Source organism: Dermacentor variabilis, unplaced genomic scaffold, assembly GCF_050947875.1.
Source record: "Dermacentor variabilis isolate Ectoservices unplaced genomic scaffold, ASM5094787v1 scaffold_13, whole genome shotgun sequence".
In the NCBI taxonomy this organism is placed as follows: Eukaryota; Metazoa; Arthropoda; class Arachnida; order Ixodida; family Ixodidae; genus Dermacentor; species Dermacentor variabilis.
This window is the reverse complement of record NW_027460291.1, coordinates 4,828,085-4,849,900: the sequence shown is the minus strand read 5'-3', so window position 1 is coordinate 4,849,900 and position 21,816 is coordinate 4,828,085. Positions and strand designations below refer to the sequence as shown.

The 21,816-nt window shown below is 46.9% G+C and overlaps 1 protein-coding gene across 2 annotated transcripts in view; it reads left to right on the top strand.

Moving 5' to 3' along the window:
* LOC142566670 (cytochrome P450 3A43-like) overlaps window positions 1–21,816 on the top strand; it is a 169,162-nt gene that overhangs the window by 107,353 nt on the left and 39,993 nt on the right. For both annotated transcript variants that reach the window (XM_075677503.1, XM_075677502.1), the window contains one exon: window positions 6,863–7,052. In XM_075677503.1, the coding sequence (XP_075533618.1) occupies window positions 6,920–7,052 (133 nt within the window). In that variant the 5' untranslated portion in view covers window positions 6,863–6,919. The remainder of the gene's footprint in view (window positions 1–6,862; window positions 7,053–21,816) is intronic.

Below are 21,816 nucleotides of genomic sequence, written 5' to 3'. Positions count from 1 at the left end.
CATACCTGGGGGTGCAGGTACGAGGAAAGGAATGATATGAAAAAAAAGTGGGCCTACAAACCAAAGTGCGCACGCAATGTTAACGCTCGGTGACCCACACTTCGCCGGTACTGGCGTCTCCGTGAGCGCAAAACTTGGACCGGACGCAAAAGACCTCGACCGCCAGCCACGTGCACGAGGACAGTAACAAGGCACACGCAGTGAGAAAATAAAATCGGCTACAGCACAAGAAGCGCAAACACCCGCAACTAACGTGCACATGTCAGCAGAGCAGCACCGCTCACTTGGTGCAGAGCTCGACCGCAGCGCCCTCACAGTCCCAGGAACTAGTCGCGCCTTGCTCGAAAGGAAGAGTAGTGCGACCGAGAAAGTAACTATAAGTCTCGGTCCGAAATGAGGGCAAATGACGTCTTTTGTTTACTTCGCCGTCTGTGGTTCCGGTAACCGTGATCGCATGGGTAGCGTGGGTTGTACAGGCGTATTATTTCAATGTTCTTGCGTGTTTTAGGCGACCTTTTTCAACAACTTTGCTGACATTGCTTTCAACAGCGAGGACAGCCTGCGGAGCAGCCCTATCAACCGGACAGGGCCGTAAAATCTGTTTGAAGTTCGCAGCACATCGTGGTTTGGTTTGTGAATGTTAGAAGGTGTTCGTGTTTGTCAGCGGCATAATCGACGACAGATTTGGCGTCGAGTGGTGTACACTTTCTTCAGGCTTGTTGTGCGCCGTTCTACGGATGTGTACTGTTAATGAGTGGCGTTGTTTGTGCTTCGGGAATTGGTGCCACGCCGGCGGGATTTGCTTTCTTGTAAAAACATCCGTACCGTCTTTGGCGAGGGCTTTCGGAAACTGCTCGCCTTTTGTGCGTGTGTGTGTGTGTGTGTGCGTGTGTGCGCACGCGCGCGCTTCTGATATGCGTCGAATGCGTAGGAACGTCCGTACAGTCTTTCGTGAGTGCTTTCGGAAACTGCTCGCATTCTGTCTGTGTGCGCGCGCGTGACATTCGTCGTTATTGCGATTTGCAAAGGTGTTTTTCATTTGGTGACTGCGTCCGCGAACGCCAGGATGTGATACACGTTCGTCATTTAAAGACCCTGCTTCAGTGTAGGGTCACTTGCATTTTGGTTGCTTGGAGGTCAGCTTTCAACACATGGCAAGGCATTGCAGTGCGCTCAACCATCGTTGGCACACGAACTGCTTTGTCATTTCTCCTTCAAATTCAAATTCAGTTTTGTGTAGTATGTAGGCAGGTAATGGTCACCAAGTTGCGACGCTCATCTCGTTTTTTGCCACTGCTGTGCACATATGAGGATTTTTTACTAGGTCAAGCTCTCTTAGCAAGTTGTGAAACACTTAGTGCAAATAATTTTTCACAGCAGTAACTGTGATCATGACCACAATTGATCACATGACATTTTTAGGGATTGTTATTGTTATTACCATATTTTTTATTTATTTGTGACAAAGTGCGATGGATTTTGACTGCTATTTTGGCTATATATATATACATGTGGGCATGCATGGCCAATCTCATGCCTACCTTCTACAATTTGACATAAACAGGCACTAACATGCTTTTAGCAGATTTGTATTTGACAGTATTGTGGTTGACGCACTTGGCTATTTGGAAAATATGCAGGTTCAAGTTCGCCCATTACTACCTCTGACTGATATCTCTGATGCAAAGCAATATTATTAGGATGTGACAAAGTGCATGCATAAGTTGTCACTGATCAAACTGCCTGCAATAAACTTTGCCAACTCGTCCTTGTTTGAAGTGTTTCCAATGTGCTGTAATCACATTGCCAGATTATTTTATTGCGTGCACAAACAAACATATAGCATTTTATTATGAAACTTTGATGGTACCTGACTCCTATATTGCAATAAAATCTTAGGCAGATCTACTCTGAACAAAGGATTCATTCTCTGATGATAGCTTTCGACAATATCATGGTGCTATCCAGTGCCTATTGGCTGGTCGAGGAATGTGTCATGCAAAGGCAGTAGTATCGCCATAAGTGTTCATCCGAGAATATGTCTCCAAGTGAAAATCATTGCATCAAAAGTACCGACACCAGCTTTGATGGGGATGTATATGTGTTCGTTGCTTGAAATTCCAGAAGTTGAACTCTGAACATCTTATTTGCTCTGTAGTTTATGCTGGTATATATGTGTCACAATGGTTCAATGTAATCATACAGCACATTGATCACGCTCTTGCATGTACTACAAACAACTCATCATAAATCTCACTGTCATTAATGAGCTTTTGTATGCACTACGACTTGAGTACACACACTTTGTATGCAATTCATAGTCATCCTCAAAGATCAAGTTGCTCATGCGCCTACAGTGCGTACACATCACGCGCCACCTCACACACGTCATACATAATCTCGTCAGGTCTACGCAACTCATCGCACACGTCATACAAGCTCTACGCATTCTTATCGCACATCGCATAAATCTCGTGCACTTCGTAAAAGTCTGCGTAGCACATCACACATATCTCGCTCGTTTTCTATGAGAGTTCGTTCAATATGCATTTCATATCGTTCATTTCTCGTCAAATCTGTGCGACATGCATACATATCGTTCAATTTCTCGTCAAATCTGTACGACATGCATACATCTCATTCAATTTCTCATACAAATTTTTCAATAGGGAGTGCCTCGCTCTTGTGTGGGCTGTTGCGAAGTTTCGTCCATATTTGTACGCACGCCCCTTCTGTGTCATCACTGATCACCACGCGCTCTGCTGGCTATTCTCGCTCAAGGACCCCACGGGACGACTCGCTCGCTAGGTGTTACGCCTGCAAGAATGTACGTTTTCCGTGGTATATAAGACGGGACGGTTGCAGCAGGATGCCGATTGTTTGCCCCGCTACCCCGTCGACGAACCGGCTGATGCGGACGCCATCGCTTGCGTTTTCTCTGTGTCCCAGTTGCTTGAAATCAGCAACGAGCAACGCCGCGATCCTTCATTACGAGCCCTCATCGACCATCTGGAGTCAACGCCTGGCGACGCCTCTCTCCGCATGTTTATCCTTAAGGAGGGGACATTATACCGCCGCAACCTCGATCCACACGGCCTTCACCTTCTGCTCGTAATTCCATCACACCTGCGTTTGGCTGTCCTCCAACTACTTCACGACGCTCCCTTGGCTGGACACTTGGGCGTCTCGCACACATACGACCGTGTACGCCGTCGATTCTTTTGGCCGGGTCTTGCCCGCTCCGTGAGGCGCTACGTTGCCGCTTGTGAGCCCTCTCAGTGCCGGAAGAAGCCCTCCACACCTGCAGCTGGATGTCTCCAGCCGATGGACATCCCACCGGAACCCTTTTTCCGTGTTGGTCTAGACCTTCTTGGACCGTTTCCTCTGTCGGGCTCGGGAAATAAATGGGTTGCCGTCGCTACTGATTATGCTACGCGGTACGCAATCACTAGAGCCCTTCCGACAAGTTGTGCTACTGACGTTGCTGACTTTCTGCTCTATGACACCATTTTAGTGCACGGTGCTCCGCGCCAATTACTAACTAACCGTGGCCGCAGCTTTCTGTCGGCAGTCGTCGAGGACATCCTCCGCACCTGCTCGACAAAGCACAAGTTCAGCACGTCCTACCACCCACAGGCCAACGGCCTCACGGAGCGCCTCAACCGGACCATCACCGACATGCTTTCGAAGTACGTTGCGACCGACCACCACGACTGCGACCTTCACTTACTATATGTGACGTTCGCGTATAATTCATCCCGTCACGACGTCGGCTATTCACCATTCTATCTCCTATATTGCCGAGAACCCGCGTTGCCCTTAGACACTTTGTTGCCCTCGGCCAGACGTTCAGCCACTGAATACGCCCGCGACGCGATCGCACACGCCGACCACGCGCGCCACCTCGCCCGCACCCATCTCGAGGCATCGCAGGAGCATCGGAGACGCCTCTATGATTGCCACCATCGCGACGTGCACTTTATTCCGGGTTCTCTGGTGCTTCTCTGGTCACCCATTCGACGTGTGGGCCTTTCCGAAAAGCTGCTGTCGCCCTACACTGGCCCATACCGTGTGGTGGGGACCGATGTCACGTATGAAGTCATCCCCGCCAACCTCTCAGCGTCATCGTCGGCTGCAAGTGACATCGTTCACGTGGCGAGACTAAATCCATACCACACACCTTTCACCGCAGATGTGTGGATTAAGCACCGGGACGGTGCTTCTACTTCCGGGGGTGATGCCACGGAACAGCCGCCACAGTGTGGCTGTACTGAGGAGGAAGAAGACAACGTGGCCCCGCTTGATATAGCGTCGCCATTTTGGCCTTCCGTTAGCTTCCCTGTAAATAAGTTGTATATAGCATTGAGCTGCAGCTACAGGTAACAATATGTTAGTGTGTGCCACAATATGAGGTTGAAGCTTCAATATGATAGTGCGGATGTGGTCTCGTCATTATAGTGGGTTTATATAAATTGAGTGATGGAGTGCTATTTTATTGCTGGGCGGTTGGGAAAGAAATTCCAACTGTAGTTTTTTGTTCTGCGCGTTGCAAGTAACGAAACGTCATTAGATCCCATTAGTTCAGTAGCAAAGTGGAAGGGTCGAAAATTTGTTGCACACAGACCAAACATCCTGACTTTGGATTCGTTGAAGAGTGTTACACTTAGTGCAGGGGTCTCAGGCGATACATGCGCATACGAGCTTTGGTCTGATTAGGTTATATAGGCTGAAAGCTTGACATATGCTATAGCATTTTTAAGCTACTATTTTAGGAAACACTGTTTGGATTGACGCAGTTGAATTCAATTGTTCTTTCGCTGCGTCAGATGGCTCCCCCAATAAACGACTCTGCCCCACCTTAGTGCCAGGGTCCGGGTGGTAAGCGCCACAACCACAACGTGCGTTAAGTTTGCTTTAATCTGAAGGAAGGCTTGCGACATTGCATAGAGAGGAACTAGTTTAGAAATCTTCCTGTTTCTTTAGGCCGCCAATATATCTTAAGCACTACTCGTTAGTCTGGTTGTCTTGTGTTCTTTTTTCTTACCGCAAGAAACGCAAACAACGAAAATAATTATAATCTTGGAAAGGCCGCCACCTCGGCCCGGAATCGGATCAACGGCGTCATGCTAAGCCACTGCTAAGCCACCGCGGCGGGTAACGCAAAGAAAGGACAAATAAATACATTTGACAAACAAATCAAAATAACTGTTTGACGCTTCGTGTATGTTGTGCGAAACCCTTGCGTTGACACAAGGATTGCATTGCGCGCGTTCGTCAGCGGTCCGTTTTATATTTAATGCTTAAAAGAGAAATGACTCGCCCTCAACGCTTATGCCTATTATAACATCCCTGTGTTACAACACCGAAGAGCAATTGCTAGGCTTAAATTTCTCTACTCTCTATATTTTGGTAACCTTAACATTAAACCTGAAACTTACTTAACACACCGAATTTCTAGGCAAGCTAGACACACAAATGCTCATACTCTTGAACCTTACTTTGTGTGCACAAATTTTTTCATGTATTCGTTTTTTCCTTGGACCATTAAAGAATGGAATGCGTTACCGTTGGAAGCATTTTGTGATGGGGATAATCCTGACTTTGAGAGCTGTGTACCTTTCTCTTTGTGGCCACACAGTACGAACTATGGCGCTTTTTTTTCATTTTGTGTATCTGTCTGGTTGTGCTTTGCACGTTTGCTTTGTCCAGCTGACTTTTGGTTATAATTATGTATTTTATTGTCTTCTACCGTTTCACTACGTTTTTCGTGTTATTTTGAATTTTATTTGTTGACAATTTTTGTAACGCCCCCTGCTTGGTCCTTCGACCGCAGTATGTGATACATAAATAAAATAAAAAATAATTATATATGAGAAACTATTTAAATGTCATGTAATTTATCTTGCTAAACCTATTGTAAGGAGGTCCGAAACTCAAGACCTTCATTAAATCGTTTTTTTTCCTCAATGCCCTTTATTTATTTCTGTAAAATGAAAAAATAAAGCTTCAATTGACACCAAATTGCCATCAAACTTCAAGCGCATGCACATAATATTCGGGTGATGTTGAAAAGCGGCAATATTGGCGATGCCGATGTGTCAGCGGCACTTGTCATGTCACTGGTTCCTGGGAGCCCAGAAAACTTGCCTTGTCGCCTTAAAATCAGCGCCCTATAAACGGCCCCGTTGTGGTCTCAATAAAAGGTGCTGTCGCGGCTGAGCATGGAACTATGAAAAATAAGACCTGAAATATTTACGCGACAGATAACACTATCTTGCACAGTAAGAAAACGACGAGATGGCAGTGCGTGCAATATTATTCATGTTTGATTTTTCATTGGTACGTGATTGTGTTCCGTCGGCCAACAGTGGAAGTCTGACACTGCTTCATTTTACGAAGTCGCCTGCATGTTGCAACACTGCTTGCGTCAGCGATGGCCCGTCGCGTCGAATGTTGATGTCGCTTGCTTTTTCTGTGCATACGGTTTGGTCTTCAAAACTGCTCGCTTCCAACTGCAGCATAGTTTATTCACGCTTCAATAATTTTTTCATTGGAAGAAAACTATTACAAAAGTGTGGTTATCTCGAAGCATCAAAGCGTCATACGAAGGCAACGTTTCGTTTTTTTTCAAGCATTGCGTTTTCTTTCTGGCGCGCACATAAAAAGGGTGTCAGTTAAGTAGAAAGCGTCTGCAAATTACTTCATATACGAGGTTCTCCGTCATTAGGCAGATGCAGATAAGTGAATGATTGCTCATTTCCGGGAATTCACTACGAATGTAACATGATACAATGACATTCTTTTCCAAGTAGAACTGTGACTTATCAGCAATTGTTGGATGTATTGCTGCTTTCTGCTGCAGGTGACAACGCAATGGATTCAAAAGTATGGGAAGTTCTTCGGCTTCTACGTCGGTGAAATGCCGTATATTGTGGTGGCTGACCTCGACATGATCAAGCACTGTCTTGTTAGGCAGGCTCACATTTTCCGGGACAGGATGCCGATGATACTGGAAGTAGAAACGTTCAAGACTAGTTTGGTGGGACTGAAAGGTACAGTCAACATTAAACTAAAATCTTGATCTTTTTGTGTGGCTTTGAAACATTCACAGTTACATATACGTTGAGCCATTTCAAAATTTATTTCCCTCGTAACACCGGATCATTCTGCGGTGCAATGCAGAAGGTCATTTGACCAACATGATGTATTCCTATCGGAACATGTCCGGAGCCACAGTGTTCGCGAAGTGAAAAATTTGAAATTTGTGTAGCGGTTGCTGCACATGTTCGCATTCACCTCTTTTATGTTAAGATTCATATAGAAGCTGTGACACGCCTGCGCTGTTATACAGCGCGTTGCTGGCAAACCATGCGTTGCCATAGGATGTTATGTGTCCGCACTGGCCGATCGTGATTTGCGCGTTAATTTGAGTCTGTGCTAGTATATCTGCAATATACATAGCAACTACAACAAACTCTTGTACTGGTGAACTGTGAATCATCGTACATGCAAAATAGTGTCTTTCATAATGGTAGTAACAGCGAGCCGGTCAAGCAGCTTTACATTAAAGCAAACAGGCCGTTACCCTTATAAAAATTTCTGCCAACATCTTTTTATACTGTCTTTAGACAATTGTTACTAGAGCCTACCAACAGCTAATAGAAATCTGTCAAGTAAAACCCGTTGTTGGGCCCACTTGGTGCATTGCATTAATAAAAAAACAATAAAGAGGCACACAGGAAACTTACCACAAGGCAGGAACGGGGCTGGGCTACCAACTGTTCATTAAAAACAACAGGGCTCTAAATTATATAGGACACTCTGTCACATGACCATCGCACAGTTGGCTTGTCACAACCAACCGTCATGAAAGAACCAATAAATTCGAAAGGCTGCATGCACCTTCTATTTTCCGAGGGATGTCACATCTATCTTTGCCTTAGCTCAGTGGTGAATATGTTAGCAATAACGATGTTCGGTAGTCGTAGCAAAGCAGACTCACACGTTCATAGCAAAAGCAGAGTAAATGCAAATAAAACTATGCAAGGTTATCAATACAAGAAAGCAGTAAAACAACACTCAGGACCCTTATAGTGCTTAAGAAAAAAACTGACCAAATACACCAAACAGAACTGAACATCATTTCACCCCTAGCGGTTTCCTAGGTGATTATGAAAAAGACACCACGAAGTCAATTTCATTTCTTCGTAAGGCAACCAACGAGTCACTGGAAAGGATAGCATAGGAAATCGCTAAGTGTGATATGACGTTCAGTTCTGCTTGGTGTATTTGGTCAGTTGGTTTTCTTAGGCACTATAAGTGTTCCTGGGTGTTGTTTTACTGCTTTGTTGTACTGATGATCTCCTTTAGTGGGTTTTATTGGTTTTGACTCTGCTTTGCTATGGTTATCTAACATCGATATTGCTAACATATTCATGACTGGACTTAGGCAAAGAGAGATGTGAAATTCCTTTGATATTAGAAGCTGCATGCGGCCTTCGGAATTTATTGGTTTTTCCTTGACGGTGTTAAGAATGGCGAGCTGCAATGCAGGATTGCCACCCAATTACGACTGGGGAACAAGACGCGCATCCCCCACTCTCCGTCGCTTCAGCTAGGATGCGTTCGATGAAGCGGGCTTTGTGCTGAAAACCGCCGCCATCCTCTAGCGCCATCGCCGTTGTGACGGAAGGAGTTCGGCGGACGAACTATTGTGCCCAAACTCCCCAGCGCGGACCTGATCTGCTACGCGTGCGCGAGATGCCGCGGGAAAGCCGTTTTTTGTTGCTTCCCACGCGACGACCGGGACGCAAGACAACGAGCTACCCAGAATGGCTCCGAGCTACCCGGAACGGCTCCCCTCTGGCGTCGGCTCCTGACATCAGAATGTGTGTGCCTTTGTGTACGTAAGCCGTCCTGCGGGAGGCGGCTAGTTTTGCGATGAAACACGAACATTCGCCGCCTTGCATCACCGGCGCACCAGGTGTTTAAAAACTGCTGTTGTGCGGATGTTCGATACACTTTCTCTTGAGCAGTCATGTTGGACTGACACTCTTTTTCTTAAGCAGTCATGTTAGACTGATGCACTTTTCTCAAGCAGTCATGTTAGACTGATATAAATACTGTAAGTAAACCCATTTTCCTCGTTCTCGATGAGAAGCAGTTCTTCCTTTTATCAACGTCCTCAGCGTGGATAAGTTGGACGACGGCATGGGCCAGCTACCTACGAATTCATGCCGGACTCCAATCTTGACAACGGATCACGAGCGATGGGATTGAGCCCCCAACCTAGACAACTGGCTGACAGCGGTGAGATGGACTTTGCGACGTGGTGCTGTGACTGCGGTGACTGCTTGGTTGTTGCTTTGACTCTCTAGGCTTCATTTTGTGGTTGTTCTGTTTAGAACAGTAGGGAAGCTGGATTGTTGTGTGTTAGCTAGGTTGTGTTTTCCTAGCTAGATTTAGACAGCAGGATCAAGGCAGTAAAGCAGCAATCATGGAGTTAAGGACACTGCTGAGAGACGAATTGTTGATTGTTGGTGAGGAACTTGGCCTAGATGTGCGCAAGGAAATGCTAAAATCGGAATTATTGGAGCTAATTTCCGAAAAGGCCAGTGAGGAAGAAACTGAAATGGGGTTTGAACTTCTGAAAAAAATAGAGAAACGGTACAGAGAAAGAGAAGAACGGCACAGAGAAGAACGGAACAGAGAGAGAGGAACGCGATAAAGATCGCGAGTTAAGAAAAATGCAACTTCAACTTGAAAGTAAACGTTTGGAGTTGTCTCAAGGAAGTGAAGGCGCTCTGGGACGATCAAGTGAGGCACAATCGTACCGAATGGACAGGCTATTAAAACCATTTGAGGTCGGGACCGAAATAGGCTTGTTCCTAAGCAATTTTGAAAGGACTTGCGAAAAGATGAACTTCGGCCCGAGTACATGGCCACAGCGGTTGCTGTCTACGTTGCCGTGTGAGGCGGCGGAAGTAATCGCCAGATTGAGTGCACAGGATGCATATGATTATGCAAAAGTTAAGGCTAGTCTCCTGAAGAAATACCGCCTTTCAGCCGAAGCTTTTCGGCAAAGGTTTAGGAGCACAGGCAAGAAAGATAGCGAGGGATATCCGGAGTTTGCATATAGCTTAAAGGCCAACCTAGTCGAGTGGCTTAAAAGCGCGGAAGCGTACGACAGCAGAGACATGATCATTGAATGTATGTGTCTAGAGCAGTTTTACAAAACCATCCCCCAAGCTGTGAAACTGTGGGTGCAAGACAGAAGGAATGTAAACACTGTGGAAAGGGCGGCCGAATTAGCCGAAGAGTACGCAACCCGTAGAAAGTTGAACGCCGAGGATGCAAACTTGGACGGTCGAAATGGACCGCGGAAACCATTTCCGTTCGAAAGGGGTGAGCAGACTAGACGATCGGAGCCTGTAGACATGGCGGAAAAGCCCGCAGAAAAGAGCGAGGAGAAACTTAATGGAGAAACCGCACAAAAAGAACAGAAAAGAAAATTCGAATCTTTTAGACCAATTCGCTGTTACAAATGCCACAAACTGGGACATATAGCTGTAAACTCCTATGTGGAGGAAAAAGATGAGAATATGGAAATTTTAAGTCCATAACTTCACGACCTGCAAGTTAATGGAAAACCATGCCGAGTGCTAAGGGACAGTGCCGCCACGATGGACATTGTCCATCCATCTTACGGGACGGTAGATGACTTCACCGGAGAAGTAGCATGGATAAAACAGGTTGTAGAAGAACACAGCGTGTGTCTGCCCATGGCCAAAGTCAAAATCAATGGACCGTTCGGGGAGCTAGATACTGAGGCTGCAGTTTCCAAATTTTTGTCACTGCAGTATCCTTACATTTTTTCTAATCTTTCGAATCAGTTACTGCGTGACAAAGGGCTCAAACTGGGAGAATGCATAGTACAAGCATTGACCCGAGGCCAAGCTCGTAAAATCGCGTCGCTTTAGGCTGAAAATGCACAAGCTCCTCCAGCGGAAGCAGAAAAGGGGATAACTTCAATACCCGAATCCGAGCAAGGCCCGAGAGACAAAAGAACGGTTGAGGAGAGCCTGCCAGCTGTCCACCTCAATGAGAGCGTAGCAATAGAGTGTCAAAGTTCTAGCCTGCAGGAAGAGCAAGCTGACGCACTCACAAGCGAGACAGGGTATTTATTATCACCGGCCTCAAAGAACTTTGATCAGCTCTTACGTGTGGATAGAGAGTCACTGGCAGCTGAGCAAGAGAATGATGATAGCTTAGCTAAATTACATGACACAGCTAAAGAAGGCATTGCTAGGCGCAACGTGACGATACATGAGAGAGGAGGATTGTTGTATCGGCACTACAGAGATCGAAAGGGTAGGATTTTAAATCAGTTAGTCGTACCTACTAAGTACAGGGAGGACCTTTCGAGTCTCTATCATGAAAATCGGTGGTCCGGCCACCTAGGCATAAACAATTCAAAGGAAAGATTGCTTATGGAATACTAATGGCCTGGCTGTTTCAAAGACGTACAAAAATTTGTAATACCATGCGACGCCTGCCAGCGCTCTGGTAAACCAGGAGAGACATGGAAAGCTCCACTGAAGGTTGTGCCCTTAAGAACAGAGCCTTTCAGACGACTTGTAATAGACACGCTAGGGCCTCTTCCAAAAACAAAATCGGGCTACAGGTACTTGTTTACCATGCTGTGTCCGGCTACCAAGTTTCCAGAAGCAATCCCTTTGAAAGAGCTCAGCTCCACCGAAGTAGTAGACGCGCTTTTGACAGTGTTTGCACGAGTTGGGTTTCCAGCCGAAATTCAGGCAGATCAAGGCTCAGTATTCACGAGCGCACTGACTTCCACATTCTTGCAGAAGTGCGGAGTAAAGTTAATACACAGTTAGGTCTATCACCCTCAGTCAAACAGTGTAGAGAGGTGGCATTCGGTGCTTAAGCGAGTTTTGCGTGCGTTCTGTTACGAGCATAAGTAGGACTGGGAGAACTGTCTGCCGGCAACTTTGTTTGCTTTGCGAACGGTTCCACATGAAGTGATAGGGTTCTCGCCAGCACAACTAGTGTATGGGAGGACACACCGTTCTCCACTGAGAATGTTAAGAGAGATGTGGGAGGAAAGAGGGGAGAGTCCAAAAGTGGTTGAATACGTGCTAAATTTACTGGAACGGCTAAGCGCAACCCAAGAACTAGTCTGAAAGAACATGGGAATAGCTCAAAAGAACGCCAAATTCTATTACGGCAAGAATGCGAGGCTTCGTACGTTTAACGCCGGAGACCAGGTAATGATCCTCAAACCTTCAAGAAAGAACAAGCTTGAAGTTCACTGGGACGGGCCCGTTAAAGTGTAGCACAAACTTTCAGATACTAACTATGCTTTGAGAATGTCCGGTCGCAGGAAGGAAGTGAGGATATATCACTGTAATTTGATGAAGCCGTATGTAGAGCGGAGCGGAGTCGTTAACTACACCATCAAAGAGCCGGATGGCACTAGTACCAAGTTTAAGGAGTATAGGGCGACCTCCAACTCTGAAATCGGCCTTGAAGAAGTAGTAGAACACTCGGTAAGCTCGCACGCTCTAAGACCCGAGCAGCTAGATGACCTAAAAGAGGTGTTAGGGGAATATCTCGACAGATTCAGCGATCGGCCGGGTAGAACCGAACTAATAACGCATGAAATTGAGCTGACATCAACCGAACCAGTAAGACCAAAGCCTTACAGGGTGTCTCCAAGACAGAGAGAGATTATGGAGGCAGAGATACAGCGCATGCTAGAGTTGGGAGTTATTGAGCCCGCTGAGAGTGACTACACGTCACCGCAAATACTCGTAGAAACCCCTAACAAGGACCCTCGTCCCTGTGTTGACTACAGGAAGTTAAATGCCATCACTGGGGATCAGCTGTACCCGATACCCAACATTGAGGAACGAATTGAAAGAGTTAGCGTTGCTAAATACATTTCAACTATAGATCTCGTGCGGGGGTACTGGCAAGTTCCCCTTTCAGAAAGTGCCAGCCGCTATGCCGCATTCATCTCGCCTGTAGGCACTTTTCGCCCTCTCGCACTCAGCTTCGGGCTGAAGAACGCGCCGTTTAGCTTCTCTAAGTTAATGGATATTGTCCTAAAAGACTTGCAGGAATTCGCCTTGCCCTATCTTGATGATGTAGCAATTTTTTCGGACAGCTGGGAACAACACGTATCGCACCTCAAACAGGTGTTCTCACGGTTGAGGGAAGCCGGCTTAACGATGAAAGCGGAAAAGTGTAGGTTTCGTTGTTTGCAGGTTACTTATCTAGGCCATGTTGTCGGTCAGGGCATGAGACGGCCAGCTGAGCTGAAAATAGCTACGATTGGAGAATTTTCTCAGCCGCGCACGAAAACGGACCTTCGTTCATTTTTGGGACTTGTGGGGTACTATCAACGGTACATTCCGAATTATTCGCAATTGGCAAGTCCAGTAACAGACGCCCTCCGAAAGGGAGCACCGAGTAACGTACACTGGGATAAGGACAAAGAGAACGCTTTCCAAAGTTTGAAAACGCTATTGGTTTCTCGTCCTGTGCTTCGCGCGCCAGACTACACAAAGGAATTCATAGTTCAATGCGACACAAGCGACAGAGGTATGGGCATGGTACTTAGTCAGGTCGGTGACGATAACGAGGAGCATCCTATCATCTATGCCAGCCGTAAACTAAATGTAAGGGAGGAAGCCTACAGCGCTTCAGAGGTGGAATGCGCTTGTTTAGTTTGGGCCGCCCAGAAGTTGTCGTGTTACTTGTACGGAGCGAAGTTCATCTTCGAGACCGACCACTGTCCTCTGACGTGGCTCATTCAAATGTCACACAAAAATGGTCGCTTGCTCCGATGGAGCCTCACTCTCCGAGAGTACAACTTCTCCGTTAGATATAAGAAGGGCAAGTTGCATAGCAATGCGGATGGATTGAGCAGGCTAATTTGAATTCTGCGTTTGAGGGTCCAGCCTAAATTTTAGGGTTACTAGTGGTAATTTTATTTAAGCGAAGAAGATCCCCTCTCATTTAGCAGGATTCCCTCCATGATTGCTGAATTTGCCAGCAGGAATTTGCTTCAGAAATTGGCATAGCGAAATGCAGCATTTTTTTTTGTTTCTGCACTTATGTTGTTGTTGTTTCCTTTTTTTTTTTTGAAGCCTAGCGGGTCTAAAGTGAGAGCCAATGCGCGTCATCTCGGCGCAGAGCCGTGTTGTGGGGTTCATTTTGCTGTTGCTTGACCTTGTTGGATGTTTTGGGGTGGTGACATATATACAGAAGTGGTCGGTGCAAGCCAAGACATCAATCCCGCACCCCCCCCCCCCTGACCACCAGCCGTTCTCTTCCTGCCTAGCGGTTGTCAGCGCTAGACAGTCGGGATTTTTCGGGCCATGGAGGCGCTGTTAAGAATGGCGAGGTGCAATGCTGGATTACCACCCAATTACGACTGGGGAACAATACGCGCATCACCCACTCTCCATCGCTTCAGCTAGGATGCATTCGATGAAGCGGGCTTTGTGCTCAAAACCGCCGCCATCCTCTAGCGCCATCGCCGTTGTGACGGAATGAGTTCGGCGGACGAACTATTGTGCCCGACCTCCCCAGCGCGGACCTGATCTGGTACGCGTGCGCGAGCTGCCGCGGGAAAGCCGTTTTTTGTTGCTTCCCACGCGCCGACCGGGACGCAAGAGAACGAGCTACCCAGAATGGCTCCGAGCTACCCGGAACGGCTCCCCTCTGGCGTCGTCTCCGGACATCGGAATGTGTGTGCCTTTGTGTGCGTAAGCCGTCCTGCGGGAGGCGGCTAGTTTTGCGATGAAACACGAACATTCACCGCCTTGTATCGCCGGCGGACCGAGCGTTTGAAAACTGCTGTTGTGCGGATGTTCGATACACTTTCTCTTGAGCAGTCATGTTGGACTGACACTCTTTTTCTTAAGCAGTCATGTTAGACTGATATAAATACTGTAAATAAACCCATTTTCCTCATTCCCGATGAGAAGCAGTTCTTCCCTTCATCAACGTCCTCAGCGTGGATAAGTTGGACGACGGCATGGGCCAGCTACCTTCGAATTCATGCCGGACTCCAATCTTGACAACGGATCACGAGCGATGGGATTGAGCCCCCAATCCTGACAACAGTTGGTTGTGATAAGCCCATTGTGCGATGGTCATGTGACAGAGTACCGTTCATAAATTAGAGCCCCGTTGTCTCGAATAACCACTTGGTAGTCCAGTATTTTTCCAGTTTGCTTGTGTTTTTCCTCTGTGAGCCTTTTTCGGCTGCTTTTTTCTTAAAGAAATCGTTTCAACGGTCTTTAGGCTTCCTAACAACACCCTAGTAACACCCTAGAAACAACTGCCCTCCAACATTATTTTGAATCAAGGTCGCAGGCTGTCTGTCAACTTCGTGCTAACGGCTTATACTCTTTTTTATGCATCAGGTGCTATGCTGTGGAAGCTACGCAAGAAGTGCGGTCACCAAAATGTATCACTGTGCGTGTTTCTGTCTATGATTCGCTGCGCTTCAGCGGCATTTGCTCGCGCGAGCATGCACGTGAGGCTGGCGCGAAGGGCTGCAATTAAAATATAACGAAAAGCCAATTGATTTATAGCAACGTCTTAGCAGCTGTATAAGTACGTGGATAGTTTCAAAAGGTAAACCTTGTTTCATTCAGAAGTGAGCTAATATAAAAAATATTTTCACAAAAATCGGGTCAAGAAACACCGAACTATTTCTAACCGCGAACAGAGCCACTGAACAAAGTATCTCTAGCCTCCACGGCGTTGCACCTGACGTCTGACACGACGTATATGAACACTTTTCTTTAGACCTCTTATTACCATTCTTTAAATTGAAGAATGTCGCAGATTATCTGTAAACATCTTATTAACAATTTACTAGCGCTTTCTTCAAACACGCTAGTAACATTGTGGCAGGAATTGGCCACCTACATTGAATAGAAGCATGTTTAAAGACTTTGTCAACATCCTACGTGCAGTCTAAAAAGTCTCTTATGCCTCATCATGACTTCGTCATTTATTTAAAATCTTCTACCAGCTTTGTTCGTTTAGACATTCTAAAAACATTGACCAGGATCGGTCACAGTGTTTGAATAAAACACGTTCAATGCTACTTACAATTACATACTAATGTGCAAATTTATAGCTTGAATTCACCCAGTCTACCTCCATACAATGCTCAATGCCTCAACAATTCATTTCATTTTTGGGCCCCATTAACTTCGGCCACCTTATGGAAGTTTATGCAACCTTACTGGAGCGTTGACATATTATAAGCTCTTGACGCGCTTTGCACCTTGTTATGATTGGGGGTCAATCCCATCGGTCGTGATCCGTTGTCAAGATTGCAGTCTGGCATGAATTAGAAGGTAGCTGGCCCATGCCGTCGTCCAACTTATCGACGCTGAGGACGTTGTTGAACAGAAGGACTGCTTCTCATCGAGAACGAGGAATATGGGTTTATTTACACTATTTATATCAGTCTAACATGACCGTTTGAGAAAGTACATCAGTCTAACATGACTGCTTGAGAGAGAGTGTCCTGCGCAGCCGCACAACAGCGGTTTTTAAACACTCAGTCCTCCCCCGATACCCAGGTGACGGAAACGGCCGTCCAAGCACCGTAGGTGAGTTGACCAGGCACCGTAAGGGAGACGAAGCACCGTAGGGGAGACGACCCGGCACCGTAGGGTAATTTATTCCGCGAACTGCAGCTCGCCCGCCGGCCGCCCATTGTCTGGTGTCTTGGTCGGCGCGTGGGAAGGGGTGTCAGTAGACGTTCCCGCTGCTCAGTAACAATAGTTGGTCCGCCGAGCCCGTTTAGTTACAATGGCGACTTCGTCAAACTCGGCTCCAGCGACGGAGAGTCGAGGACGCATGTATTGTTGTTCACACACAGTCGACTTAATCACGCCGTGGCTAGAGGTGTGCGGCGACGCTCCCAGAATGTTGCCTCCACTGTCGCAACTGGTTGGCAAAACTTGCACTGCAGCTGGCCGTTCTTAACAGTGCCTCTCGACTGTTTAGCGCTGACAACCGCTGGGCAGGAAGAGAACGGCTGGTGACCAGGGGGTGATGCCTTGGCTCGCAGCGGCCACTTGTGTAATGATGTCACCGCCCAAAAACATCCAACAAGGACAGGCAACTGCAAAATGAACCCCACAACACGGCTCTGCGCCGAGATGACGTACCTTGGCTCTCACTTTAGACCCGGTAGGCTTCAAAAAAAAAAAAAAAACATAAGTGCTGAAAAAAAAATGTTGCATTTCGCTATGCCAATTTCTGAAGCAATTTCGTGCTGACAAATTCAGCAATCATTTAGGGAATTCTGCTAAATGAGAGGGGATCTTCTTGGCTTATTAAAATTAACACTAGTAACAATAAAATTCAGGCGGGACCCTCAAACGCAGAATTCAAATTAGTCTGCTCAAACTATCCGCATTGCTATGCAACTTTCCCTTCTTATATCTAACGGAGAAGTTGTACTCTTGGAGAGTGAGACTCCATCGGAGCAAGCGGCCATTTTGGTGTGACATTTGATTGAGCCACGTCAGAGGACAGTGGTCGGTCTCGAAGATGAACTTCGCTCCGTACAAGTAACACGACAACTTCTGGGCGGCCCAAACTAAACAAGCGCATTCCATCTCTGAAGCGCTGTAGGCTTCCTCCCTTACATTTAGTTTACGGCTGGCATAGATGATAGGATGCTCCTCGTTATCGTCACCGACCTGACTAAGTACCACGCCCATACCTCTGTCGCTTGTGTCGCATTGAACTATGAATTCCTTTGTGTAGTCTGGCGCGCGAAGCACAGGACGAGAAACCAATAGCGTTTTCAAACTTTGGAAAGCGTTCTCTTTGTCCTTATCCCAGTGTACGTTACTCGGTGCTCCCTTTCGGAGGGCGTCTGTTACTGGACTTGCCAATTGCGAGTAATTCGGAATGTACCGTTGATATTACCCCAGAAGTCCCAAAAATGAACGATGGTCCGTTTTCGTGCGCGGCTGAGAAAATTCTCCAATCGTAGCTATTTTCAGCACAGCTGGCCGTCTCATGCCCTGACCGACAACATGGCCTAGATAAGTAACCTGCAAACAACGAAACCTACACTTTTCCGCTTTCATCGTTAAGCCGGCTTCCCTCAACCGTGAGAACACCTGTTTGAGGTGCGATACGTGTTGTTCGCAGCTGTCCGAAAAAATTGCTACATCATCAAGATAGGGCAAGGCGAATTCCTGCAAGTCTTTTAGGACAACATCCATTAACTTAGAGAAGCTAAACGGCGCGTTCTTCAGCCCGAAGCTGAGTGCGAGAGGGCGAAAAGTGCCTACAGGCGAGATGAATGCGGCATAGCGGCTGGCACTTTCTGAAAGGGGAACTTGCCAGTACCCCCGCACGAGATCTATAGTTGAAATGTATTTAGCAACGCTAACTCTTTCAATTCGTTCCTCAATGTTGGGTATCGGGTACAGCTGATCCCCAGTGATGGCATTTAACTTCCTGTAGTCAACACAGGGACGAGGGTCCTTGTTAGGGGTTTCTACGAGTATTTGCGGTGACGTGTAGTCACTCTCAGCGGGCTCAATAACTCCCAACTCTAGCATGCGCTGTATCTCTGCCTCCATAATCTCTCTCTGTCTTGGAGACACCCTGTAAGGCTTTGGTCTTACTGGTTCGGTTGATGTCAGCTCAATTTCATGCGTTATTAGTTCGGTTCTACCCGGCCGATCGCTGAATCTGTCGAGATATTCCCCTAACACCTCTTTTAGGTCATCTAGCTGCTCGGGTCTTAGAGCGTGCGAGCTTACCGAGTGTTCTACTACTTCTTCAAGGCCGATTTCAGAGTTGGAGGTCGCCCTATACTCCTTAAACTTGGTACCAGTGCCATCCTGCTCTTTGATGATATAGTTAACGACTCCGCTCGGCTCTACATGCGGCTTCATCGAATTGCAGTGATATATCCTCACTTCCTTCCTGCGACCGGGCGTTTTCAGAGTATAGTTAGTATCTGAAAGTTTGTGCAACACTTTAACCGGCGAGTCCCAGTGAACTTCAAGCTTGTTTTTTCTTGAAGGTTTGACGATAAATACCTGGTCTGCGGCGTTAAACGTACGAAGCCTCGCGTTCTTGTCGTATTAGAATTTGGCGTTCTTATGAGCTACTCCCATGTTCTTTTCGACTAGTTCTTGTGTTGCGTTTAGCCGTTCCAGCACATTTAGCACGTATTCATCCACTGTTGGACTCTCTCCTCTTGCTTCCCACATCTCTCTTAGCATTCTCAGTGAAGAAAGGAGTGTCCTCCCATACACTAGTTCTGCTGCCGAGAACCCTATCGCTTCATGTGGAACCGTTCGCAAAGCAAACAAAGTTGCCGGCAGACAGTTCTCCCAGTCCTACTTATGCTCGTAACAGAACGCACGCAAAACTCGCTTAAGCACCGAATGCCACCTCTCTACACTGTTTGACTGAGGGTGATAGACCTAACTGTGTATTAACTTTACTCCGCACTTCTGCAAGAATGTGGAAGTCAGTGCGCTCGTGAATACTGAGCCTTGATCTGCCTGAATTTCGGCTAGAAACCCAACTCGTGCAAACACTGTCAAAAGCGCGTCTACTACTTCGGTGGAGCTGAGCTCTTTCAAAGGGATTGCTTCTGGAAACTTGGTAGCCGGACACAGCATGGTGAACAAGTACCTGTAGCCCGATTTTGTTTTTGGAAGAGGCCCTAGCGTGTCTATTACAAGTCGTCTGAAAGGCTCTGTTCTTAAGGGCACAACCTTCAGTGGAGCTTTCCATGTGTCTCCTGGTTTACCAGAGGGCTGGCAGGCGTCGCATGATATTACAAATTTTTCTGCGTTCTTTGAAACAGCCAGGCCAGTAGTATTCCATAAGCAATCTTTCCTTTGATTTGTTTATGCCTAGGTGGCCGGACCACCGATTTCCATGATAGAGACTCGAATGGTCCTCCCTGTACTTAGTAGGTACGACTATCTGATCCAAAATCCTACCCTTTCGATCTCTGTACTGCCGATACAACAATCATCCTTTCTCATGTATCGTCACGTTGCGCCTAGCAATGCGTTCTTTAGCTCTGTGATGTAATTTAGCTAAGCTGTCATCATTCGTTTGCTCGGCTGCCAGTGACTCGCTATCCACACCTAAAAGCTGATCAAAGTTCTTTGAGCCCGGTGATAATAACGACCCTGTCTTGATTGCGTTTGCGTCAGCTTGCTCTTCCTGCAGGCTTGAACTATGACACTCTAGTGATACCCTTTTATTGAGCTGGTCAGCTGGCAGGCTCTCCTCGACTGATTTTTTATCCCTCAAGCCTAGCTCAGATTCGGGTATTGAAGTTATCCCCTTTTCTGCATCCGCTGGAGCAGCCTGTGCATTTTCAGCCGAAAGCGACGCGTTTTACGAGCTTGGCCTCGGGACAATGCCTGTACAATGCCCTCTCCCAGTTTAAGCCCTTTTTGCGGAGTAACCGACTCGAATGATTCGAAAAAATGTAAGGGTACTGCAGTGACAAAAATTTGGATACTGCAGCCTCAGTCTCTAGCTCCCCGAATGGTCCACTGATTTTGACTTTGGCCTTGGGCAGACACACGCTGTGTTCTTCTACAACCTGTTTGATCCATGCTACTTCTCCGGTGAAGTCATCTACCGTCACGTAAGACGGGTGGACAATGTCCATCGTGGCGGCACGGTCTCTTAGCACTCGGCATGGTTTGTCAGTAACTTGCAGGTCGTGAAGATAGGGGCTTAAAAGTTCCATGTTCTCGTCTTTTCCCTCTACCTAGGAAAAAACTACGCTAGGCTTCCCGCAGTTTACAGTTATATGTTCCAGTTTGTGGCATTTATAACAGCGGATCGCCATAAAAGATTCGAATTTTCTTTTCTGTTCTTTTATGTGCGATTTCTCCGTTAAGTTTCTCCTCGCTCTTTTTTGCGGGCTTTTCCTCCATGTCTACAGGCTCCGATCGTCTACTCTGCGAACCCCTTTTGAACGGAAATGGTTTCCGCGGTAGATTTCGACCGTCCCAGTTTCCGTCCTCGGCGTTCAACTTTTTACGGGTTGCGTACTCTTCGGCTAATTCAGCCGCCCTTTCCACAATGTTTACATTCCCTCTGTCTTGGACCCACAGTTTCACAGCTCGGGGGATGGTTTTGTAAAACTGCTCTAGACACATGCATTCTATGATCATGTCTCTGCTGTCGTACGCTTCCCCGCTTTTCAGCCACTCGACTAGGTTGGCCTTTAAGCCGTATGTAAACTCCGGATACCCCTCGCTATCTTTCTTGCCTGAGCTTCTAAACCTTTGCCGATAAGCTTCGGCTGAAAGGCGGTATTTCTTCAGGAGACTAGCCTTAACTTTTGTATAATTATATGCATCCTGTGCACTCAGTCTGGCGACTACTTCCGCCGCCTCACCCGGCAACATAGACAGCAACCGCTGTGGCCATGTACTCGGACCGAAGTTCATCTTCTCGCAAGTCCTTTCAAAATTGCTTAGAAACAAGCCTATGTCTGTCCCGACCTCAAATGGCTTTAATAGCCTGTCCATGCGGTATGATTCTGCCTCACTTGATCGTCCCAGAGCCCCTTCACGTCCTTAAGACAACTCCAAACGTTTGCTTTGAAATTCAAGTTGCATTTTTCTTAACTCGCGATCTTTATCGCGTTCCTCTCTCTCTTGTTCTTTTCTCTCTCGTTCTTCTCTCTTTTTCAGAAGTTCAAACCCCATTTCAATTACTTCCACACAGGCCTGTTCGGAAATT